Below are 26912 nucleotides of genomic sequence, written 5' to 3'. Positions count from 1 at the left end.
TTGATTTTGCTGCTTCTGACTTACGTCATAGGCTGTGCCATATAAGTCATGGTTTTAAAAGTTAACTTTTCGAAGCCCTCATGAAACGACCAAATAACATTCTGGATTATATTGGTGCTAATATATTTTATAAAGCCGAAATGAAAGCTATTCTTTGTGTGCTGTTTTTGGGTGAGTATTTGAAACAGTATCAATTGAAATAAACAAAATACGTCTTAAAATACTTTTAAAGTTATGATTACTTCAGTAATCAGTATGTTGTATAATACATTTTATTATTCCGTAATATCTCTTTGAACAAATTTAAATTACCCAGACAGCAAACCAACCGTTTTTTTTACATTGATTCAACGTCTGCGGACGTTGAGTCAATGTAAAAAACGGTTGATTTGCTCTCTGGGGTGCTCATTTTTGTTAACCTAATGTTCTCAATGTCTCTTTTAGCGTGATGATCCCTTTTTAGTGATTGTGCGACGTACCCTTTCGAATAGAATTTACCACAAGCTGCATGTGACTGAATTTGCAAAACCAAACAAATATATTTTAACTATTTCCATCACCCCTTCACATATTTATGTGATAGATGAGGTTGGCGTTGCTTCACAGGTAAATTAATTTTGGGAAATGTTTTGAAAAGATACACACTCCATAGCCAGATGCAATTGAAAGGCTGCTGAGAAATTATATCGGAGTGCTAATCGTAAAAGTTTCGCCTACGTCAAAAATTTCCTTTACATACACAGACACAGGATGGCTGTCTTCTCCAGTTAGAACCTCGCTGTGTGACATAGGCTACTTGCCAGTGAAATGAGTCAAATGAAAATAGAAATATTGAATCTGATATGTTTTGGCTGCTTGTTGCAACATATGTTAAGCATTGTTAAATTGATTAGCCTGGTATCTGGGGGGTCTGTTACTATTCGGTGAGTCCGATTCGGTGAGTTCAATTCGGTGAGTTTCTAACTTCTAACCCTATCCATTAACCCTAAAACGGCAATGATAATTAGGCTACGGTAGCCTACCCGATAATTTAAAAAAAAAAATTGAAAAAATCACCGAATAGGGATCGGACTCACCGAATCGGACTCACCGAAACGGGCCATTCCGATCTGGGGATAGTGTGTGCTTACCTGCGTGATATCTGACGATAGTATGTGCTTACCTGCGTGGTATCTGACGATAATATACAATGTACTTGTCCACTAATGATGTGCTGTGTGTAATCTGAAAACACAGGCTTCAAATTATTCTGTTGATGGTTTATGTTATCGAGTTAAGAACTTACTGCACCGCTGTAATATTAATTTTTGATAAGCCAGCAATGTTAGCAAACATACTCTCCAGTTTTGCCTATGGCTTGAGGTTGGATAAATGGATACGGACAGTCAATTTCATATTGATCGCAATTCGTGAAACAGAATCCTAGTGCTTTGGTCCATGCTTCAATCCTACACGGAAGTTTATCAAACTTTTAACCAGTTTCATGACGGATTAGGGTTAAGTTTGTTGCTGGTAATAATCTTGTTTGTTTCCATTTATTCTCCGTCCATAGCAGCAGATCCTTTCTTGGTAATATCACTTATTACGTTGTTTATAGTAGCCAGAACGTTGGTTATAGAAAGCATTCTTTCTGAGCTTCGATATGAGCTCATAAAACCGATCAAACAATTAACTTAATCAAAAAAGAAAGGACCTAAAATGTGGATACTAAACTCATGCTCAGTGTTCGAAAACTAACTTGTCTTCATCATAGACGTAGGAGAATAAAACTAAAACATTTTTGTGGGTGCAAACAAAATTTGCCCGAATTTTGTCTTTGGAAATATACTTTCAAAAACCCAACAATTGACAATTTGCCCAAACAACTGAACATTTTTGCCTAAATTCAAGACGTTTTTTTTTTTTATTTGTAAGGGGGTGCGACTTCCTTCTTGCAACCACATCTCTTAAGACTTCACCTTAAGTGCTATTAAATTAACAATTCAAGTTAGTTTGTGAGAAACGAGTATTTGTTTCACGCTTCGAATTGAACCAAAATTCTTCATCGGAAAGTAATTTGTTGAAAACAAAATTAAGACGAAACACTTTTTGCGTCACCATTAGGTAAAAATATCATTTTAATATATTTTTGTTTCAAACACCATTATTTGAACATTGCTGGTGGCTTTAATGCTGTCTATACTTTGATTGTAGAAATGTAGCCTGTATTGTTACAGTCGCTCAACCCGATCACAGATTGAATGGATTATAGTACCAAAGTCCTAATTTGCAACCTTCACATGTCGCTGTTTTTGCCCAGACAATAAATCCACCATCTTTTAAATTAGCAATTATTGTCTTTAAAGGAAAACGCTTGATTTGCTGTCTGGGGTCTAGTCCCATATGCGTTCTTGCATTTTGAAGTGGAAAAGAATTAATTCTTAGGGATAAAAGGAACTGAAAAAAATTAAAGTTTGAAAAAATGACGAACGTTTTATTTTTGACATATAAACTTCCGCGGGGTAAGCTTTGTAAATTCCCCAGTATTAGTTTTGTAAAAACAATAACACTTTCTTTTAAGTAATCATTTATTTGTACAAGCTATATGACTTTGATTGTTCTTCAACCTTTGTTGTTTTGATTTTGATGATTTATTCATGCGCGAGGTGCCAGTTGTAGCTTGTTCGCCGAATGAAGTTCGATGGTTTGATAACTTTTCATCGTTGTACCATCGCAGGCATTGATCGTCCAATTTTGTTGATTCTGCAGTTGTTCAAATTTGCTTATTGCGCGATTCGTCTTCGTTTTAGCGATCCGACCGACGCATTTTATCTTAAAATCTCCGGGGCGTTTCCAAAGAATCAAACTATTTATTATATGACGTCATGCTTACAGTATGACGCTCCGATGTTTGAAGCAGTTTTGACCTTTCGCTCTGTAAAGTTACATCGGTCGTTTCAAATGCGGTTAACCAAAGGTTGACGATGTGAACCACTGTTGTCAGTACAACACAAGGACATTTGTAAACATGACACCATAACAAACTGCATGAATCAGGTTGTCCGCTATTTAAACAAGCCAGTCGTTTTCTAGTGAATGTCTTCAACCAAGTAAAATAAACTCGTTTTTGGAGTTCTCTGCTGATGTGCGGTTGCAAGAACCTTTGTTAGCTGCTCGTGATAAATACGATGGCAATTGAGAATAACTATTGTTGGACAAATGTCTTAAATTTGCCAACTTTTTTCATTCGTCATCAACTGAGTCTCTGCTAATTGAGCGTTTGTCATTTTCCGGATAAGGATTGGCAATATTTCCCGGACAACACCGAAACTATGACCACGTCGAAGATGGAGCTATCTGAACATGCTTTGACTCGTTCTTTCCATTTTTCCTGTTCTTTGCTTACAGGCTTTCGCAATGCCCGTAAGTGTTGAATAAATAGAAATTATTTGCTATCACTCTTGAAATCGTCGATTGTTATTTGACTTTCTACGATTGTTATTTGACTTTGACTAAATAAGATCAAACAACGCAAATTTTATTTTCTTATATGGTATGTCAGCTTGTTCTCTAAAGAAGTTTGTCTTATTTTCATGCATTGCAACCATCACACTTACACTCATGGGCGATTACAGTGTAAGGCGTGGTTGCGGAATAGAATTATTACAACTTTCTGCACTTTATACGAAACGTTGGAGTGTAGGTTGGGTCCAGACGTTGTGCGTATATTGCTTTTTTGCTTGGCATTGAGCGCTTTTTGTATAATTGTATTTATTGTTTTCCTGACAGCAAAGTCCATCATGTTTACATTGATTCAACGTCTGCAGATGAAGCATCAATGTAAACATGACGGATTTGCTGTCTGGATTGGCATAGAGTGCCTTGATAGTTTATTATTATTATTTATTTGCATCAGACAAAGCTGTTCATATCCAAAACAAAACAGCGAAATAATACACACACTGCAAATGCACAAAGGTCACAAAGAGCCACTTTGGATGTCGTCAGTGTATCTGCTGTTACAAATTTACATGCAATGAGCAATGAGCATTGGAAGAGTTGAAAGTATTCAGAACGATAAAAACAATCAGATGACACATTTATGTGAATTGTCGTTCAGTTGGCTAATAACTCCTTTACTTGGGACTTTAACAACGTTTTTCTTATTATTCTCATCATGGCTTCCTTGGTTGCTTTAGTTCCAAAATGTATCAATAAAAATGAGTTTTATTCATTAGCATCATCAGGTGCGTCATCGGCAGCATCTCAACATGACGTCATCGAGCCCTCGTCTTTTACTGCGTCACAGAGCGAGGAGTCCAGCGCTTTCGAACCCGATATTCTAATCAAGCCTAAAAGTAAGTGGGAACTCAAACTATTATTTTACTATATTTGTTAGCATGAAATATGATTTCATAATAAAATGAATGTTCCACTGTAGGCGCGGATCTAGGAGTTTTTTTCGGGGGGGGGCCAGAAAATTTGAAAATCAATTAAAAAGAAAGAAAAAGATAAAGCACATATGAACAATAATGATACTACGACATATAGCCTAGATATGATATAAAATAGACATTAAAACAGCCATTTTCATCAATTGTGAATGTTTAAAAAATAAATGTTGCTTCAATAAAAATTGCTAAGCATGCAAAGTAAACTTGAAATCTGGTTTAAAACCCTGCATGGAGTATCCATGACCAATTGGATATATTTTATGTTTGCAGGCATATACGTAATTGATGGAAATTATAAAGAAGACTAAAAACTATAAAACAGGCATTCCAGTGGCTTGGCTAGAAATTTTGAAAGGTTTTTTTTTATGACGTCGGGCGGGCAAAGCCCGCCTGCGTGTTCGCCTAAGACGACACCCAGCAGCGGAGGTCTGGGGGGCCTCCCCCTGAAAATTTTGAAAATTTACTTTAAATTTTGTGCATTCTGAGAGCATTTTCAACAAAAATGTAGGTATGAATATTCCTATAAAATGGTGCTGTCCGGTGGCATAACAAAAGGATAAGATCATGTTTTCTTCGGCATTTTTCGGAAATAAAGCTAAGTCTCTATGTTTTCTTGTTGCTAATTCCTGGCTGAGATATTTGAATGTTTGGTATTGGCAAAACTCGCTCATTTAATGCAGTTTCATTTAAAGTTAAGTAAACTTTTTTTTAGAGACATAGAGAGACTGAAAGCATCATTCTCAATATCGTGACGTCACACGCGTGCCAAAGGGGGGGGTTGAAACCCTCAACCCCCCCCTGGCTACGCCACTGAGCCATTCAGGGGTTTCAGATTGTTGCAACTGACGCCATTTGGTTCAGCGTTGGTTTCAGCTCCAACAAATGTTACTATTAAAATGTATTTGAAGTTGTATGAAAGAAAATAACGGAGTCTGATCGATGGGTAATTTCAACCATAATAACAAAAACTTATCCCCCCGTGGTAAGTTAAGTCCGCCGTGGGACTAACATTAGCTGTTTAGAAGCATATCAAACCATTTGATGCGAAAGCATACAATTTCAACAATTCCTCACAAAATTTCGGGGGGGGCCCGGGCCCCCTGGGCCCCCCCCATAAATCCGCGCCTGTTCCACTGTGTAATTGATAACCTGGCCAAGGCGATCATTGCTTGGCATCAACTTGGGACGCTTGGGATGGAGTGGTATACCTGTTCAAGTCTGCCTGCAAGCACAAGGGTTGATACAACCTCAACGAATGAAAATTTATGCTTAAATGTTTGATATCCATTGAATTCAATCAATTGAACGAGAGACTGTTTTAATTGCCCAAATGAATAATTACTTGAATTGAATGACTTGTTGCATCACTGTTGGACGTACTTGAATTGTGGTGCGCTGGAAATAGACCAAAAGGGTGATTGACACTGCAACGTGTTGTATTTAAAGCAAGATACTGGAAGGTTTTGGTATAAAGCTAATATGAAATCTTGATGTTGTTTCGGTGGTTAGATTAGAAAGCACGAGTGATTTATTTCTGTGTTTTTTTACACTCTTTCTTTTTACTTTATTTCAGCGAAACTCTAACAGGCTGAAACTAACCTAAAAATAATCGCCAGCTCTGAAAGTAATACAATGTTGTCTTTATTCAGTCGTATCCGCTCATTCGTCAACAACTACAACGACATTCAGTTCATTAACAAACAATAGAATCCTGACAGTTTCTTCGACAAATGGTTTACCAGAACCAGTCTCTGAAGTAATGTCTACTCCAGCCACCAAGCAATCTCGACGGACACCTATGCCCACAACGACTAACGCACAACAACAAGTGATCAGTACAGTCAAGGCAACTGACTTTGGTGAGTGACGTTAGTGGTAGATTCATATTTGATTGCTCTTGTTTTTATTTTCACAAGTTATAGAGTTATAGCAGGTGAAGTTGCTCACCGAACGAGCTTTCTAGTTTTTATGTTTCTTTGTGGTTATGACTTATTGACTTCCGGTGCGATGTTTTTATTATTCGGCTCAAATTTAGTTTTCAGAGTTTTCAACGTGAAAAGACTTGAAAAGCAATCCAAAACATATTCACAATAGATAACGGCAAAATTAAGGTTTATATAATAACAAATATGGTAATTAAATGCATCTAGTTGAAAGATTAATTGTCAGATCATTGCCTACAGAACTTTCACATACGAAACAAACTTGAAATATAGATATTTGTCTGTCTATGGTTTAACAAAGCAAACTCTTTACCAAAGCTTCATCAAATATTAATGTATTAACCAAAATTGCTAATACGAGACAATAGGCTGCAAAACTACACATAGTGATCCCACTTCCTAGCAGCCTTCAGAAGGCTGGGCGTCAATGGGGTAGAGCAATAACAAACTATTCCACATCATTTGTTATCAGAATAAACATTGAAAAGACATGAAGTAGCATGTCTAATCTATGTCTATCAATCCAATGTGGGTCTTTACCTTAGACGAAAGTCATTGCATGGACAGAAAATGAGTTTATTCGATATAACGACCCATTTGACTTCATGATGTTTGTATACTAACTTTTCAAGCGCGTAATTGGTGAATAATTTTGAATATGATCGCTCCATATCGTTTTGGCATTGATTGGTTTGTATACACGTATCTATATTGTAATATCCAGCTTCACTTTTTAGAGCAGCTTAAAATTTTTGACTATTGGTTTGGTTTTGAATCATTATCCTTGGACTAACAAAACCTTGATAGTTTTGCCTACTTGTAGAGGCTTTTAACACAGGGCCGGTTACTGAGATTAACAGAGTGAAATTTTCGATTGTTGAAGTGTCGTTCCCGGGGAATTACTAAATGCAGGTGCCGCTGAATGAAGAGCAGTCCTTAGAATACGTTGCTCAAGCGCATACCACGAGAGTCGAACCAGCGCCGCTTGATTTTGAAGCTTCGTTCACAAAGTCTTTGGTTCTTCAGCAGTTAAGTCATGCTTGAATAGTCAAGATGTAAGTAACCGTGTTTATCTGTAGGCAAGTCTCCCTTATATTGTAGGTTGGTGAAGCTTGCTACTGAGTTGGGGGTGACATATTTGACATCGACTTCTCGACGTGGGGACCCAACGGGAGATAGAATCACAGATCGTGGGCTTCCTGCTGTGGGCTTCTGCGACACAAATGGGGTTTTCAGTTGTACCCGATTCATCCTGGGCATCGACTGATCTCCCGACACCACAGTCATATCAATGTATCCCGCTTGATTCAACAAAGGTCGCGCTGAGCTGACCGTGAGCGTCGATTTTGTTGTTGTGACGTCAGTCGCCTTCAGAGTAGGTTGTTCTGACCAACGATCAACCATTTGAGATCGTGCGTCGGTATTTGGAGTTAGAAGTTTAGGAGTCTTGCTAACTTGGTCTGTTGATTTATGTCTTTTGTGTTTTTTTCGAGACGACTTTTGCTTATTTGTTTTGCTTGATGGCAGAGGATAGTCATCATCTGTAAACAAATACAAACAATACAAAGCGTAAATTCACACTATCGATAAGATACTTTAAGGTTGCAGCAACTATATGAAGAACACAGTGGAGTGAGTGGACCTCTTACAATGAAATTCCAAGAGAAAACGGTGAAATGTGTCAATATTCTTGGTTGTATGTGTTAACAAACAGCAGACAAAAAAGCATGCAGAGAAGATCTGATAATGAGACCAAAAGAAGTCGGAATATAGGAAAAAAATCCTAAAGGGGGATGCGTGATACAGAGGTGCTAACGTGATTGAAAAGAAAGATTTAGGCTACAATATCGTATAAAATAGTAACGCTAGAAGTGACAAAGCACAATAGGACAAGATGTAGATTACTGAGGTGAAAATGATAAAGTGTTTTTTTTGGAGTGAAGGTTTAATGTAAAGCTAAATAAACCATAATGAATGTTTAAAATATTTGTACACAGCAGTACACACGACATATTAGTTTTGTTTGTGATAATTAAACAGCAATATCGATATCAACCATTCAATGAAATTTATTGTAAATCTATAACTGGATTTTCAACAAACGTTTAATGAAAAATAGTTCTCACCATCAAAGGTACTGTCAGACCACAATGTATCATCATCATCATCCTCGCCTTTTGAAGAGTCAAAAACTGCTATTTTTTGATGATTATTCAATTCCGCACTTGGATATGTAGACACGTGTTGTTTGGGAACTTCATCATACTGATGATGATTTGTTGACTTGTTGGCTGGGGGTGGTCTTTTAAGTTTTTGAAGAAATCTCCTTAATCCGTATTTATCATTGTCAGAGCTCTGAATGTTTGTTTCTAAATGAAGAGTTGTAGCATTCGCATACTTCACCGATTGCACTGTAAAATAAAAGAGTAGCTGTCTATCACGAATGACCCTTGATTAGGCAAATATATCTACGATAAGCTGTTGCTGCTGCATTCAATGATCAAATAAGCAGGGTCAAAACAATTCAGTTCACACCAACGGCAATAAAGCAAACTGAAACGAACCTCGTTTGTCAAAAGAATGTGCATTCAAATGGGATTGTAAATTTTAGTCAACAAATTTACTAGTAGAGTTGAACGTCAATATTTGGCGCAATTTTCGAAAACAGCAAATCACTGGGTTATTTTTGCAGTGTTCCAAGTCTAGATTGGCTAAAGTATTTAGTAATAGAGAAATAAAACAAAGTAGGCCTAACTTCAGCGGGTTTAACATCATGTATTACATACACAAATATAACATAATTAAAAATAAATTCTAACGTTTTCGACACGTACGTGTGTCCTCATCAGGAATTACATATCTGCAATATACATAAAATGAAAAAAAATTGTGTGTGTAATACCTGATGTTAAACCCGCTGAAGTTACTTTGTTTTATTTCTCTATGGTTCCACAAAGCAAACTCTCTACCAAAGCTTTTTTATTTAGTAATAAGCTGCGTGGAATGACCCGAAAACATGTTTATTAAACCTTAAAAAAAACAAAAAAACTCTTCACAAAAATTTTACTGCGGACGCCAAAGAAGAGTGAATAATATGCATCCTCAGCTTTAGTACCGTGTTCCCGTATGTGATTTGGTTCTTCATCGTTATGTTTGCTGGAAGACTTCGTTTTTTTATTTGATTGTGGAGATGGAACCCTGCTCCATCGTTTCTTCCTGCCATGGTTTGGTGAATGATCCTGAAGCGAAATCAAATAGGTTTGAAAACATAGTTTGTTTAAACGTCTGACACAGATAACAATATTTTGTTTATGTTTAATTAACTTGAGACACGTTGATAGGATGGAGGATATCGACATGGATTGAACGCATAGTTTTGAAATCTGGCACAAACTACAACATTTGTTTACAGTTACGTAACAGAAAGAATTGGTATCTTCAGAATGGTATTGTGACGTGGTAACTGCAAACCTATTCCTTTATAGGACAAACGATGAGGAGCTACTTTGCACAATCGGTAGCGAAACGTTTAAACGAATGAGACTTCATCCTGTCGGTTTTCATTCTCAGACAGACAGAAACAGCACAAACAAACAAACTCACTTAAGGTCTAAACTATAATCACTGTGGTATGCTTTGCATAGCTTCTCTGTTAAAAAGAGTTTATCACGTTTAAAGGCACATCAAGACTCAACAAAACATGAACCTTTTTATGTGCATAAAGATGCTTCAGTTTGGGCTTGTAGATGCTTTTTTCCACCTGCACTCCTTGGGGGTCAGTTATAGTCACCGAGATACGAAACGGTTGCTTGGGGTTTGGAGATTTGTTCCGACCTAGTATTCCTTTTGACCACACTGTCTTCTGAAATACAGTTTCATGTGAAAATTGAAAAAATTGACAGCTTGTTAATTACCTGGAAAAGATTTAGAGTTAATAGAACAACAAAACTGTTTCTTGAACAAACCATGTGCTGTTTGTTATTTTTGTTACAAACGAGTGGATTTCTGCATTTCTGGTAGTTTGTTTACATTAAATCACCAGAATTCCAGCAGTGTCGACTTAAATACCTTAACTTAATAAGATTTAATAAAATAAATTTGTCCCACCTGTGTATCGGATGCTTTATCATCAACTGTCTCAGCATAGCTTTGATTTGATTCTTGATTTTCCATTTGATTGAACCTTGTCAGCTTTTGATTGTCAGCCTCTTCCGGTAAGGACCGTTCTGTGGAAGAGGACTTTGACCTGTCCCTGCTAGAAATTGATTCGTAAAAGTGCTCTGAGACTCTTTGAAATCTCTGGAAGACAGTCAAACGATTGTGGGAATCTTGCTGGACTTCTCCGCTTTTGTTCTCAGTGGTTGGATGCGGTAAAGGTTTTTCCGCAAACACATTATCATCATCTTTTTCAATCATTTCAATATCAATCTTTTTGACAACATTCTTGATTTTGCTTTTTCTTCGAGAGTTTTGTTTCTTTTTGTAGAAACAGAGAATAATAATAAGAACAAAAATGATGACTAGTAGTACTGTAATCACCACGACCACCCAGGCATCAAGCCCTTGACCTCCAGGCGTAACTGGATCTGTATATAAAACGTGACAGACATTAGTAGTTTGATTAAATATAGCCAATATCTATTCACAGACTAAGAGAGTGCTGAGGTGAGATGCTATGAGAGAGTGAATTTGCAATTCTGAGAAGAACGGAAAAGGCAATGGGGAGAGCAATGTGTGGTGCAAAAAGTCTAGAAAAAGACTGAAGAACTGGTGTATATGCTTCTTCTTCTTTCGTATGAGAGGTTGTTTTTTTGGTCTTCATTTCATTGGGGTCAAATGTCCAGGCATTCTTCGAGCAGCCACTTGATTGTAGAGTCCTCCAGCGTTGACAGGCCAACTGCCCTTGGAGGAGTAAATGTCGGGCAGTGATGGAGGTTTGCCAGGGCAAACGGAGTAAGATTGTATGGACATGTACTAAGAAGGGAGGAAAGAAGTTTTTTTGAAAGGTATTGACTTTGAAGGTAGATGGGAAGATGAAACAGGGAGGTTCAAAAAGAAAAGGTGAAAGATGAGGCAGACAAAGATGGACTGAAGGAAGACGTTGTGATGGATAGAATGAGATGGAGATTAGGAGTGGAGGAAATCGCTGCAAAGAGTATCAGCTGATCGACTGCAGCAACAGTGGCTTGATGCTGAACACAACATATAAGTTTCGGTTAACTTGAGCCGTTTGGCAACAGGTAACATTTATTTCTTCTTGGCGTTCAAGTAGATTCAAATAAAAGGAAACTTGGCTTTCACATTTAATGTCGTGTGGCAGCATCAACACAATTGCCAAAACAATAACTTTCCTAGTATACAAAATAATTTCAAAATTATTAACTTCTGTTACTAAAGAATGAACATAAAAATCACCTTATTAACTTTTTATTGTTGAACACTTACCCTTGATGTCTCTGCATTCTTCTTGTATTTTGACAGAGCGTTGGCATGGTATATTTTTCAGTAACGGAAAGAAGTTCGTGGAGCACCATTGGTGTCTTCGACGATACTAAAAATGTTTTTGTGTTACTTGGGAGCGATTTATGTTTTCTGATAAACTTGTTTTACAAACACCTGTTCGGCCGAAACATTTTCTAGTGTGCAAATACCAAAACATTTTTTTGTAAAGTTATTCCGAAATGGATGAATACTTGTTGAATTTGTGACGCGCCGACTCACTCCAAAATATATTTTTTCTGTGAGTAACACGAAAGCAAAGAAGCAGTTAGTATTTAATACACGATCAGTGTTTTGTTTGTATTACATTGAAATTGGAGAAACTATTGATGTCCTGATTTAAAACTCTTTTAAAAGTCCGAATTACGGTCCAATAATTTTTTTTTTATTTATGCCATTAGCAATTAATCATTTGGTTAGTTTAAGCCTTAAAGGGATACTAAAGGAAAAACCTGACTTGGCGATTTTCCACGTTCTTTGTGTTTAACATGCTGCCATAAAACGATTTTGAAAAAAATTTGGCCCCATTGCGGTCTGACCACCATTGCGCGCGTGATTTTGTCAGAGCTTTCAAAAGTAGATTTGGCCTGAGCAGTGAAGCGTGCGACTGTACAGTTACGTCACTAAAGACTATAGCAATCAGCTAATCGCGCAACAATTGCTACTGCGGGGGATTTGACTGTAGGCTATGTATGTATGTACATCAAAACAACACATTTCAACATCAAAACATCAGACAGTTTGCTCAAAACATCAGATGTGGTAACGTGGCTTTTGTTATTGCTGTCTTTAGTGACGTATTCTCGAGCAGTGTTTGCACTTTTTGGTCATTTTGAAAAAAATGAAAATAAATGAAACATTGGACTTTGGGCCTTGCCAGCGCCATTGAAAACAAATTTTTTTTCGGTAATTTTTTATGAAATGTATTCTTGAATGTTCAGTTTACTCATTTTAATGCTTAATTCCCGTTTGAAATTTTCATTTAGTAAGCCTTTAATTACTTCAACAAGCTGGAAGAAGTAATTTTCTTGACATTTTCTTCTATGAAATGATAGAAACAAAAATGGCTTAAAAATCATTCAAATGATTATGCCACGTGGAAGAAGAAAACGTGAAACGCCACAGATCATCATCCGTTGGATCTTGCAAAGGAATTTATTTTCACACGAGTCAGTTCAATCATAAATAGCTAAAAATCGATTTCGATCAGCTGGCAGCTAGATCATGTTCAGTTAAGCTTATTCAAATAGAACTTAGTCAAATATTCAAATAGAACAAGTAGAACTCATTCCGTTGGATCTTACATCATGGTTGCTCTTTTTCCTCGTCATCCAAGGTCCCCAGGGACCCCATTCTTGATACAACTGACAAATAAATATTCCTTCCGCCATTGCACAATGCCTGTTCGCCAAAGAACCTTCACACGAAACCTGCATCTGGTTGATTCTGTTAAATTTAAAACAATTGATGATTTGTAATATTTTTTTGTTCGGTTGTCTATGAGACATACTCTGCCGTTATCTTCAAAACGCCCATTACTTTTATTACGACATTTAAATTTGAGCGAAGTGTAGTGTAGTAAGATTTGATTTTTGGTCCATTTTTGAATTAAAAATAGTTCAGTTTTCCAATAACTTTGTAGATGAAGAACTGGTATTAAAATAATTCAAAGATATGAATCAGAAATAATCCACAAGGGATTTCATGAGCGAATGTTAACCTAAACGTGAAATCAATGAATCAGTTTATTCTCCTACAAATTTTTAATTTCATTTCGCTTGCTTCCACTTACCTTCCACAAGAACCATTGCTCGCAAGGTTTTGTTCAGACTGATCTTCATTACACTTTCCATACAACACTTGCTGTGGCAGGACATTACTGATATTGGAGCACAGGCACTGACATTGTTTGTTGCGAGTTCTATAAAATAACAAGCAGAATTGAGTGAACTCTGATGATGACATTGAATATAATTTTTCTCATATGTCAATGGCTCATTGTTAGTTTAACACCATCAACGGCACACGGCCGTGTCTTCTTGAAGAAACTTAAGATAGTTGTGAATGCTGTCATAAGGATTGGTTCTCTTGCATGCAGTGACGTCTTGAAACTATCAAGCATAAGCCTGAATATAGATAAACTAACACAATGACAGTTAGCAATAAAGAGCCAACCAGTTATTTGCGACTTCAAATACAAAACTTAGATATTTTGAATTGGCAGTTCTCGTTTTGTGTATTTCTGTCAGGTTAAATTAAAAAATAACAATAGAAACATAAACATTTATAGAGCACACGCTTTGTCGTTCGGAATGTCTCAGTTAATATTAATTTATGTGATACGAAATTTGTGGTAACAAAGATTGTGCCGCTATCATAGGCGCCTAACTATTTTTTTGGCCGTGGGGGCGAACGCGTGTTTCATCAGCAGCAACGTAAATTCAGCGAAATGTCACGCAGATGGATGACGTTATTACAGTATGTCGTCACACTAGGATTGCTTTTATTGCCACACTCGGAGTTATCGCTACGTTCGACCTAACGTTAATTATTATAAACAAACACATGTTATGCGTCTGCGTTGGCTAGCGGTTGATGAACTGCGACTCTTTAAGCTAAGCACAACATAAAGTTTAGCAACGAACTAGATTTATTAGCATGAAACAAGAGACGAAAAGGTTTACTAAAAGGTATTGTCTGTAAATGGAATGAAAGTACTAACTTGATCATACGCTTGAAAATATACCTGTTGAAAGTAAAATCATTCATGTATACATCAATTCAACAGCGAACAGCACGTCACCTTGAATAAATTTAAAAGTTTCTGACATCCGTAAACAGCCCTTGAAAAATAGTTACGGAGAGACGTTTGATTAAGTTTTCGACTTGACATTGCTCCCTTTTCACTACAATATCGCAACTTATCGCTGACCAGCTTTCAAGTTTCAATTCGCTGTAATACGCCCGTTTTCGTGTTGCAGATGAAACAAAAAATGCGCATATTACCCGCCTTTGATCGGGTTTCTATGGCAACGGTCGTGTGTGCGCCATGCAGTTTGCGCGAGTCCGTTGTTGTGTTGATTATGCCGCGTGTGCGCAATGCGGTTTGTACCAGCCCTTGTTACGTTGGTTAGTGGTTACCTCGGGCCCCGAGACTTCAAGTTCAATTTCACAGCAAGCGATTCACTGCCGCGACAATTCTCTGCAGAGGTTTCGACTTTCGAAAGCGACATCGAGTCTGTTTGCAAGCGCATTAAGCTAAACGCACGCTGCGTCCACGTAGCAAATTATGTTGTTTTTGGGTGCATTCAACATCTGATGTCATTTTTGTCATTTTCATTTTTGATTTAACGTCTGCAGACGTTAAATCAATGTGAAAATGACAGATTTTTTTGTCTGGGGTGGGATTGTAGCATCGCTACTCGTTCTAGTGATTATTTATCGCGAAGCTGTTGCGGTTTGCATTTAAAAATGTTTTCCTGCTGCCGATCGCTAGTTCATCTATTGTTTTATGTATCAATGCAGCATAAAAAGTTGCTCCCACGCAGAAATATGCGTGGGGGCCTGGCCCCCACGCCCCCACGGCTTAGGCGCCTATGGCCGCTATGTCTGAAATTGTTTTAAATTCGGCCTATCGCTTGATAGAAGACTTGCTGGCTCTTGCCAAGTTTTGACATTTCACTTACGCAACAGTTGATCTTGTGTCAGAATCATGAACACTGCAAGGTCTGTTGATGCGTCGAGAGGCAAGGCAAGGTTTTGTGTCAGCCTGTTCGTATTTTCCAGAGCTATTTTGACAATAAATACTTTTCGTCACTCGGTCGGCTAGAAGGCATCTGCACAAGCAAATATAAACAAGTTACAAAATATCAAGGCGCATTTATGTCCAAGCATGGCCACCTAAAGATACGGCCTGATTTGTCACATTTTGCAGAAATTTCCAGGTTTTTCTAACTTTGGGCGAACGTTTAAATAATTTTTTCTTTAAATTAGATTTTTACGCTTTCTTTACTGTTTTTCCCAGATGACACAATAGGTTTTAACATCATCAGATGTTGAAAAACAAAGAAAATTTGATTTCGAAGATTTTAGTCAGACTGTTAATTTTCAATAGCAGTCTGATTTTGCGTTTTTCAACTCACTTTTTCTCATTTGCTACTGCTTCCCCAAGGCAACAAAAAGTTTTATGCCATTAGGAAACCGCAAAAAGTAAAAACATCTCAAAAAATGTCAGTCAAGCCATGGACTTCTAAATAGTAGCATCTGGACTGGAAACTCAGTGGGCAACAGGAGGCCAAACAGTTGGTACAACAGTTGGCCAACAGTGGGCCAACAGGGTTAGTTACTTGGCTGTTGGCCAACTGTTGTACCAACTGTTTGGCCTCCTGTTGCCCACTGAGTTTCCAGTCCAGATGCTACTATTTAGAAGTCCATGGTCAAGCACTAGCATTAGCTGTAATCAAAATCTGCAAAATGTAACAAATCAGACCGCATCTCCAGGTGGCCATGGTCCAAGTTATTTCGAAGTGACGTTCCTGACACAACCAAAACGTTAATACTCACATCCACTGATGAATGTTTTACTATTCCCACATTTTGATTATGTTTCATAAAACACAAATCTGTACTGAGGGGTGCACGAGTTTTTATCTTGTAACTATCAATGGCAACTTGGCTTAATTAACAGACAAAATCTAATACAAAACTGTTCATTTTTAAAGGAACTCGGAAATTTATTGATATTTCTTTCATTTTGTCTCTAGTTCTTGGTCTCATGATTGCGTTGCAAACTTGCGATATTTGCTGTTCCATAGAAACATATATGAACGTGCAAACATTATCCAAGCTATATGTGAACATGGTTGCATGAAAAGATTATACTTAAAATGAAGTCAGGGTCAACATCATTGATTGATATAGGATATTATAAAGGAAAAGATTTAGCAGCCAACATATAGACATTTTTAATTTGATCTCGGGCAATTTGTCCTATGATAGTGGAATCTCATGTAAACTTCACATGACACCATCTCACTGCGGAAGATTTGACTTTGATAAACAAGGCTACAAGTTTCAACTTTCAAAATTTTCAGTTCATTTGTTTTGATCTTTATCCTCGGACTGGGAAAGCTTCTTGCAGAGATTTTTCTTGGCACTTTCGCATTCTAGTAGAGGCTTTAAATCAACTAACAGGCCCAGTCACCGAAATTGCCAGAGTGAAGTTTCCAATTGTTGTTTAAGTGTTGCCGGGAAATCATTCCATCCATTAAGTGCCGCTGAATAGAAAGCAGTCCTGAAATGCGTTGCTCAAGCACACACCCCTAAAGCTGAACCAGAACCGCTTGATTTTGAATCGGGCGAGTAACCACTGAGCTAACGGGGCATGCTATAATTGCATCGGTCAAAGCATTTTCCGAAGTAAAAGTTTGTTTTGCAAACTGATTGATTTTATCACGTCAACCCGCAGGCTACAAAATGAATTTCATCTAGGCATATCGCGCAGCATATGTAAGGTTTAGCCTACTTGTGTTTTTAAACTTTGACCTCCTTTGTCATAGCTCCCATCTTTTTGACTGCAGCGTTATACAAATGCACTATTGCGAGCAAAGGATGAAAGAGAAAAGTCTTCTGATCTTTGCATAACATGAATTGAAAAGTGTTGGTTTTACGTTGTTCAAGTGAGAAATGATGAATATGAGGCTACTGGCTGTAACAACTGAACATCCTTGAATGTTATGAAAACCTTTCGTGCCTCACAACATGGATGTTGTAAAACCGCTCGTCAAAAACGACCCCTGAAGAATGGTGCCAGCCATCTAACCCAGCTATCTTGTTCTTCCAATTATTTCTGCATGTGGAGTGGCACAATGTCAATGCGTAGGTGGAATCTGGCTGAAATTGTGAAGAGTAGCCTACATTTAAATGAAGTATAATGTAGGCTAATTATCCTGTTTTATTAAAAATGTTTATGAGCAGGGTGTTTTTAAGGTTTGGTTTGGGTGACCGCTAAGTAGTTTTAAGAGACCGCAAGTGTTTCATTTAAATACCAACAAATAGCCATATTTGCTTAAGACATAGCGAAAAACAACCATTATTTTTCTACTGACTAGTTGCAAGTCCAAATTTTGGGAAACCGCTGGAGAAATTTGGGGGACCGTTTCGGTCCCCCAAAACAATGAGTTATTGAAGTGTTGCAACTCTATGTTATCATCAGTCTGTTTTGGAGAAAGGAAATTGCACTTCCGCATGGTGATTTCGTTATTTCCTTTGTGGCACTCTTAGTTTTAACCTTTCTGATATCTGGTAGGTTCCTCACTTTTTGCGAGAAATCATTTTCTATATAAACTTTATGAATGGGGTTTCCCCTTACGTAGCTGTAAAATTGCCTCACAACAACTTCCGCCAGCTTGAAGCAACCCAATAAAATGATGTCATCATTAGCCTACAAGAAATTCAATTGTTTGAAATCTTACCAGGTTTCACTGGTCGATGATTCTCTTTGAAAGATTAAAAGCACATTTTATGTTGTGTTGAATTTAAATCTGTTTATAAGAACAACTAAACCCTGTTGCTGCACGTATGACCTTGTCAGCCTACTTGTGTGATCAAACAGTAAACTTTTTACCTCAGGTTGTTTTGTGACAATATCAAAACTAATGTAAAACTTTACCTTCTTTCTCGTTTCTGGAATCCAGAGGCATCGCATTTTGAAAATTCGTTCCATGGAGTCCACGACCCCACACATCCCGATGCATCTGTGCAGTATCTGTCTTGAACCACTCGGCACTTGGAGTTGTTTTCGCACTGTAGCTCTACCTGCACACAGGGCAGATTCAGCAAGTAGCCTTAGGTAGAGAGCGATTTCAACAAAAACAATGATGTGTAGGTCTACATTAAGTCGACCTTGAAAATACATCATAAATAAAGCTACTTTTCTGTGTTTTAGGCAAGTAAGGCTATCTCGCCCCCCCCCCCCCCCTGGATCCGCCACTACCTGCACACAAACAACGATTCGATAAAGAATCTTTACAAATTAACCACTTTATATGCTTGCAACATAATGGAAACATAATGAATGTTTTAAGCTTTAAAGTTTAAACCAATGCAATATTTAAGCAACATACCTGTTCAATTGCCCGGTCGCAGCTCCCTTTACATGGTTTGGTCACACCAACTTGACGTAGCCTGGAATGGGCACATAGATTGGGAAGAGGGCAATCAAATAAGTGCTCTTGTATAATTCCATTATCGCACGGTCTTGGCCCACACATCCTGAAAAGATGTTTGCGGTTATGTAGGAGATTTCTTTTCCATTCGAGTTTCTGAATAGAATTGATAGTCTACGAGTTAGTCTACTCTTCCTCGATGTTGTTAAAGTTGTACGCAAAAAGGTCCCACTTGCAGAACTGGTTGGTAAGCTGAAGGCACAAAAGAAGATGGTCTATTGTATAAGCCTCAGTGTTGCTCTAAAGTCTAAATCCTATTCCTTTTGCATAATTATACTTGACAAATTTTGAACCATGGCGCAACGAAATCATGGTGATCGACATAATTGTAGTTTCTACAAGCAGTAGCGTTGACAGGGGGTCCAGGGGTACTTTTGAACCAGAAATGATTTTAAGGGCCCTAACCTTTCCAAGGGGTCCGAAAACATAAAGAAACAACCTCGTGTTAGATATGGTGCGTTTTTTCTTATAAATGTCTTTTCTTATTAATTTTAGGGCCCAAAGATCTCATTGGTACCGGGCCCTAATTGCCCTCTCAACGGCCCTGACTGCAAGTACATGGCGTTTCGTTATATGCGATGTATTCCAGTAGACGTTAAATTGAGAGCTGACTTTAAAATGCATTGCGTTTAAGTCTAATTCTACACAATTTAAAATTGTATATCCATCTGCAAGAAGAACAGAATCACGGGAAAAATAAACATGAAATGTAATACAATAATTGGTAATAATACCACAAAAGAGTGCTCTATGCTTTGTGCAATGCTAAGCAGAGCAAATCCAAGTAAATTGAATCACTATTCTCAAAGTAACCTTTGCGTTTACAGTCTCTTTCACCCTTTGCGGGATGGTAAAAGGTGCAAAAAAGAAATCGGTAATATTTGATCATAACGATTCAATTTACTTGAACATAAAATGTATGTGGCTATCACAGTCATTTCTTCTTCCGAGCATGTGAGTACTAATTGGTGATTATTATCTACATTTTAATGGCCGCTTGTTGTTGATACAGCATATAAGTATAGGCTAGTGGCGATTGTTTTATGTGTTTTTGCAAATGGGAATCCTGCTGCTATCCACCTGTTGCGGATGAGGTTGCAATTTTGTGTGCAACCGGCTCTTTGCTGTCTTGACGATTCACTTTCGATCATCCATCTCGGCTGTGACGTTGCGCTGCTTCTTGATGATAAAAACAAACACATAAAGAAATATATTCTCATTTTATAAATTAATTACATCACCGTTGTTTACACAGATGTCTGAAAATGTTAACATAAATGTATTTTGTGTTGTGGGTGCTTTTCGGCTTTTCTTCATGACTATTTATGGCCCAACCCTTGCACACGTACCCGCCCGGCAATCAAAAGTGTTCAATGTTGTTTTGACGTTGAGATATGTCATTTCTAAGAGTGGATTCTTCAATGCACTGCCCTGATTGTTTTCAATTCCCACCATGCGATAATTGACTCAACCTTGCATCGAATTACTTCCACATTCACTTCGCTAATGCTTTCAAAACAACCGACTAGCTTTAATGTTGGTTGTCGTTAATATTAATTATATTGGTATGTTGATGTAGCAAACATAGATATTTGTACGAGTGAGCGAATTAAGTGGTTTTCTGGAGGCAATAACAAACGAGGGTATGTTGATTTGGAATTTGTAGCTGCTGTTGCATTCTCTGATTAGTGCAACCCTCTTATTAACATGAACAATCAATATACCAAATTCATAGCGTTAGATTTACTGTGGTGTCCGACGTTTTCTTCGTAAACAGTTCTTCGTAAAGCAATTCTTCGTAAGCAATTTTTCGTAAAACAATTCTTCGTAAAGTAAATTCTTTGTGAAACAATTCTTCCCAAAGCATTTATTCGTGCATGCAATGGAGATTTGATGTATACGAAGAAATGCTTTACGAAAAATTCTTTTACGGATTTCATTTCACCAACAACTGTTTACTAACAATTGTTTTACTAAGAATTGCTTACGAAGAATTGCTTTACGAAGAATTGTTTACGAAGAATTCGCCTATAACCATTTACTGTATATTAATCTATTACACAAATTGCAATCGCAAAATTTCTGTTGCGGGTGAACATTAACATTTTGTTTGTTTGTCGTATCCAGGCTTACACCTGGAGGTTAAAGATTTAGATTAAGAGAACGTTCAAATATTACGTAACGCTTTTTTTCCGAATTTTTGACCCTTTCCTCCCCCATGTAACGCCAACGTAACGCTTTTTTCAATCCCCTCCTCCCCCATGTAACACTTTTTCACTACGAATTCAGCACAAAAAACTACCATTCCGTACTCGAAAGCGTTACGCAACGTTTTGCTTGAACCCCCTCCCCCCCGATGTGACGCTAACGTAACGCTTTGCATAAACCCCCCCTCTCCCTCGAAGGCGTTACGTAATATTTGAACGTTCCCTAAGTGGACGGGAGGCAAGGAAGCCAATCTTGATGTCCACCTTCAGGCATGTCTTTAAGTGTCCTGCCAAAAACACAGCGGCATGCTCTTGAGCGTTGTCGAACCGGCGCCCTTTCGATTGCCGTTCCAAGGTTCTCACCACTCCACTATAAACATTAACATGAATATATAAGACAATATGCTTTGGTCTAGTAAAATCCAACTTTGCTTCGTTTTAGGCTACTTGTCATTTGTAGAAGCAGGTTTTTTAACGACGTTTGCAAGTCTGGAAAAAGTTGCCTATTATCTTTCAATTACAGCTTTGTGTTGAATCCGGTTCTTTCTCATCGATTCAAATATGTTTAATTTTCTTGTTTTCATTTTTGTATACACGGAGTAAATATTTGGATTGAACGTAGGCGGAAGGCAATTCAGCCAACCTTTGTTTTCACTTTCAAGCATTTTGTAAAATTTCTTGACAAGACGGAGTTGTGTACTTTCAACAAGAAGTTGCATAACTTTGCAGCTCAACCTGGGGCCAATATGTTAGAATAGACATTAGACAATCTCTTTGCATGGCACTAGATTTCAGTTCAAACATCACTTCAGATAATGACTAACTTAAAAAACTCAGTGTAAATAAGCATTGAAATAGCTTTGCATCTATTTCAATAGTTTAAGATCAATAACAACATTCTATAGAGATGCCTCGCCCAATGACTTTTCAGACTTTGTACGTTTTTAATCAGTCCCTGCTTCTGCGCTAACGTTGCTGAATCATGGTTCTTGGCTGCTTGTGCAACCTATGTAGAATGTCCCTCATCCGTTTCCGTTTGAAATCATCCTCTCCAACGTAATCACAAAGTTTGACGAAAGCTCACACCAGTTGCGTAATAAAAACTAATATCTAGTATGGTGGGGTTTACTTTGATTGAACTTTCAGTTTAATAAACTAGACTACTTTCCACTAAATCGAAGCACAGTGGATTAGACTGCGCTGTAATTGTTTTGCTTATTTCCCGTTGTCTATCATGTATTTTGTTGGCTTTGTTTGATAAACGTTATGATGTTTTCTGAAAGTCACACAACATAACTTAAACGTTAACGCTTGTTGCAAATGCCAACCGACAATCGTTTTTACCTTACACTGAAAAGCAATTTATGCTCTTGCGTGTTTAAATGTGAATTTCACAAAATATTAAAAGTGTTGTTGCAGGTCTGTAGGAGAAACAGGAGATAAATGTAACATGTTTAAATGAATCCAAGCAGTGCGTTCCAATAGATCTTTAGAATTTCACTTCGTTTATTCTGATAAAAGTTAGAGTCTACGCGTTTGATGTGAAATGAAATGTTAGAACCCCAGTTTTCAACTTTTTCAAACAAATTTCACAATATTGAAGTGTTAACCTTTGGTTTGTTGAAACGACTGATAATGTCTTCTGACCCGTAGTCTATCGGTTTTGAGTTATTTCTTTTTTGACTTAAAATTTTAATTCATTTAAGTTCCTTTTCTGAAAATTGGTTGTCAACCATAAGTTTAGCGGCACCTAGTGGATTGCAAAATTTCCCAACAACAAGACTTTAACAATCAGAAACTTCACTCTGTCAATCTCAGTGACCGGCCTGGGTCAGTGGTTCAAAGCCTCTACAAGTATGCGAAACTGCCAGGAAAAGCTCTCAAGGAAGCTTTCCCAGACCGAGGATAAAGATACAATCAATCGATCGATCTTGCGTGTATAAAAGTTCAATTTTGACCACGTTATTGGCAGATAAAAACTGGAACACCACGCTTTAACTGGTAAAATTGTGGAAAAGCAGGCACCTGACAAACAAAGCAGAAACAATTGTTCATAAATCATGTAAAAAAAAAAAACTTGGGCAGACCAGTTGTCTGAGGTCGTGGATGTCTGGTTCAGGCAAGGCAGTTGAAGGAGAAATTATAGAGACACTAAATAAATCAGAAGTGCTACACATTGTTCCACTTTCTCTCAATTGCAAATTTTACATTCGATATCATGCCATATTGTCTTGTTGTTTTGGAACCTTTCGGTTGCAGCACACCTCAACAGGTCATTGCAAGAACAGTAATGCAGTGCACCTTGGCGCGTCTGCTAATCCTTCCTTGTTCGATTAGCTTGTGACTTGTGAGTCAATCTTTTTGAACTTAAATTTTTTAATTTCAGAAGATTCTTCACGAGAGAAACCATTTCGCATCGAGTTTGATGATGAAGTTGAATCTACCATTTCTTCTACTGCCGCCAGTGATCAATCCTTTGCAACGAGCGTGGAATTGACAACAGCTTTGATGTTTTCCGTTGGAAAAGTTAACACGACCGACAAAAGTTCCGACAAAGATATAGCAATGGAGACGGGAACAACAATAGCTTCTACTCAAAACACTTATAATTTTGCTGCCACCGCAACAGCTTCTACAATCTCAATAGAAATTGTTTTGTCACAAGATTACGTTCTGTTCAACACCATTGCGCAACTTCTTGCTTATTTGCGCGGTACGTATCCTTCTTTCAAAAGCAGGCTTACTGTTGTAAGCACATATCTGATGTATAGTTTTATATGTCGAGTAATTTTAGAAATTCCACGCTAGATAATTGAAAAAATTTTGCACAGCCAAACTTGTTAACGCTTTGTGCAGTTTATTTGCATCCAATAGGCTAAGGACTTCGTGAAAGCCAAAGATGTTGTTCACTTTCTGTTTTTTTTTGTTTACTTGATGTTGAATTAAAACAATGTTATTTTCACACCTTTTCAGATTATTTTCTCATACGTTGAATTTTGCATGAATTTGTACTGTTATTGTATCTACACAGCAAACATTTTCCACTAATAAGTTATAAAATTTCTAGAACATTCGGATCGGATTCTTGTGGTGGTGCTGGGGAGTCTATGCATCGGTTTACTTCTCGCTGTGATATTTCTGCTTTGTGGATGCGACAAAAAGGACTTCTGCTCCGAAACTATGCGTCGAACAAAGAAACACAACTCAGATCACAGTGAGGAAGGGGCTAGCCTCATGAGGGCTCCACATCCTACACAGAATGAATCGACTTATAGTCGCCCAGAAAACGTCTTTGCTGATCAGTCTTGTCATGCATCAGATGGACATCTCAACAACCATACCGACTACATTGACCACAGCCAGGATTGCTGTCGGAAGGAACGAACAAAGACTCACATCCTGCTCAAGAAGTGGTGCTCCTGCTGCTGCGCAAACGCCCCATGGCAACGTAATCATCTGGACAGCGAGAACAGCTACAAGTTTACACCGAACTCGACTTCTTTTTCTGATGATGACATAATAAGCGCGGTTGTCAACAGTCGAAGTCAATTTGAAGGGCCACTTCCCGTGTTTCCGCGGTTGCTACAATCTGAAGAAGGAATTGACCAAACGCGCTTCTCGCAATCGATGATGACTGGTCACGAAACTGCCAATATAGATGATGATGACACCAGCGAGTATGAATTTTCTGACAATAGAAACGTCGTTTCTTCCGCAGGCACCACTGCAGTGCACACACCACCTGAGCGCTCAATCTCGTCACACAATACATACCGTCACACGCCAGAACCTACTCAAATAAATGAACAACTTTCTCAAACCAATGGAGAGATGCATTCCGCACTTCCAGTGACACACAATGCCCACCTTGCTTCTATACGGAAGCATCAATCATCCTCCAGCTCCCCGAAGCGGAAGCTAGATCTTCCACCGTTTCCAAAGCCAACAAACTATGGACATAAGTCTATAAGCGACCAAAACATCCCTCACCACACCGCTAAGAAGGGATTTAATCAGCCACAGCAACCCAACAGAAATCCAATTTCCCAAAACATGACGCAGCAGCGACATCTAACCGCGTACTCCTCTAACATTGGAGATCACTATGTGTCGCTGCAGCCTCAACAACACCATTCAAACACAGCAAGAACGTTAAACTTGGGTCGCACAAACGGGAGGTTGGAGAGAAGGGACTCGTTTTACGACAATTCCCTACCCAGAGATAGCCCGATATACGAATATTATCAACGGCGACAAACCGGGCGCCGAGATTTACCGGGAACGAAAAATATTAACCAATATTATGTTTGAAGTTATATGATTAATTGTCTATCCATGTCAAGTGGTGTTCCAGTTTGTGATTGAGATCAAATGTGATATTCAGTTTCATAGTCCTACTGCTGCAATATCAAAAAGTTATAAGCTTTATAATAGCCTACTTTCAACGAATGAGAATAGGTGCGAAAGAATGCCTATTGTAAGGTGTGCATACTTATTAAGCAATAATACTTTTGTCCGCCCGTTAGCTCAGTGGTTACGCACCCGGCTCAAGTTCGGCTCTGGGGGTGTGCGCTTGAGCAACGCAATTTAGGATTGCTCTCCATTCAGCAGCACCTAGTGTCTAGTGAATGGAATAATTCCCCGGCAACAACACTTCAACAATTGGAAAAACTTCACTCTGCGAATATCCGTAACCGGACCTGTGTCAATAGTCTCTACAAGTAATTTATGCGAAACTACCAGGAATAACCATCGAGGCGTCGTCAGTCCGAGGATAAAGATTCAAAACCAACCAATATTTCATAAACGTTGATTGATTGAATCTTTACCCTCGGACTGGGAAAGCTTCTCTGAGAGCCTGGAAATTTCGTATTCGCATACGTGTAGATGCTTTGAACCACTGACGCAGGCCCGGTCGCAACTTTCCAAAAGGTAGCCTACCATAAAAAAAACTTATGTTGAAACTTCGAAAGAACAAAGGAAAAACGGAAATCGTCCCTAAATTAAGTCATGGGTTTGCCATCGGCTGACTTGGCGCAGAGGGTTAGGGCGGTGATAGTCATTCCATTGACATTGGTTTGATTCCCACCACTGCTATTGCTCTTTTTTTTATGTAATTACCAAACAATGTTCAAAATAATAAATGTCAAAGTGCCTACCCTACTGATCAGCGCGACTTTGATTGGTCAAGTTTCAAGTAGGGAATTTTTTATGGTAGCCTACGCTTTGAAAAGTCGTGGCCCGGTCACTTCACTTGTGCTTTAGCTTTTTATCCTTCCTTTCATCATTATTTCTTTTTGTTCAATGCGTTTATCTCTTCATTCGGATGCATTTATCATCTTTATGGTTTAATTTGTTCATCACCATTCAAATTTTTAGTTTGTATGAGACAATGTAGCCTATCCTGAGCTACTTGGTCATAACGTTAAAATTCTACAGTTTCTGGTGACGTTTCTGACACGACTTTTTGTGATTGGAACTTGTTTCAGAGGTAACCGAGTTAGTTTTTGACTAGAAAACGTTTCAAGAAAACCGTAGATGATGCTGCGACAATACGCCTCTGTAGGTAGGTAGGCTTCTTCTTTCGTGTGAGACAGGATTGTT

At 38.1% G+C, this 26912-nt stretch overlaps 1 protein-coding gene across 1 annotated transcript; it reads left to right on the top strand.

Annotated features, from left to right (window-relative positions):
* Positions 1 to 26760, top strand: LOC145787462 (uncharacterized). The gene is made up of 5 exons (XM_082599209.1): positions 1 to 171; positions 4218 to 4337; positions 6083 to 6292; positions 23695 to 24021; positions 24376 to 26760. The coding sequence occupies exons 1-5, from the start codon at positions 81 to 83 to the stop codon at positions 25617 to 25619; spliced, it is 1992 nt and encodes a 663-aa protein (XP_082455335.1). The 5' UTR covers positions 1 to 80; the 3' UTR covers positions 25620 to 26760.
* The last annotated feature ends 152 nt before the right edge of the window (positions 26761 to 26912 follow it).

This window comes from Aplidium turbinatum, chromosome 18 (genome assembly GCF_918807975.1).
Source record: "Aplidium turbinatum chromosome 18, kaAplTurb1.1, whole genome shotgun sequence".
NCBI lineage: Eukaryota > Metazoa > Chordata > Ascidiacea > Aplousobranchia > Polyclinidae > Aplidium > Aplidium turbinatum.
This window is presented reverse-complemented; position numbering and strand designations above follow the sequence as displayed.

Coding starts and splice junctions, on each gene's coding strand:
- LOC145787462 (XM_082599209.1), top strand. CDS start 81: ATGAAACGACCAAATAACATTCTGGATTATATTGGTGCTAATATATTT. Junction 6,293..23,694: donor AGTCAAGGCAACTGACTTTG/GTGAGTGACGTT, acceptor TTTTAATTTCAG/AAGATTCTTCACGAGAGAAA. Junction 24,022..24,375: donor ACTTCTTGCTTATTTGCGCG/GTACGTATCCTT, acceptor TAAAATTTCTAG/AACATTCGGATCGGATTCTT.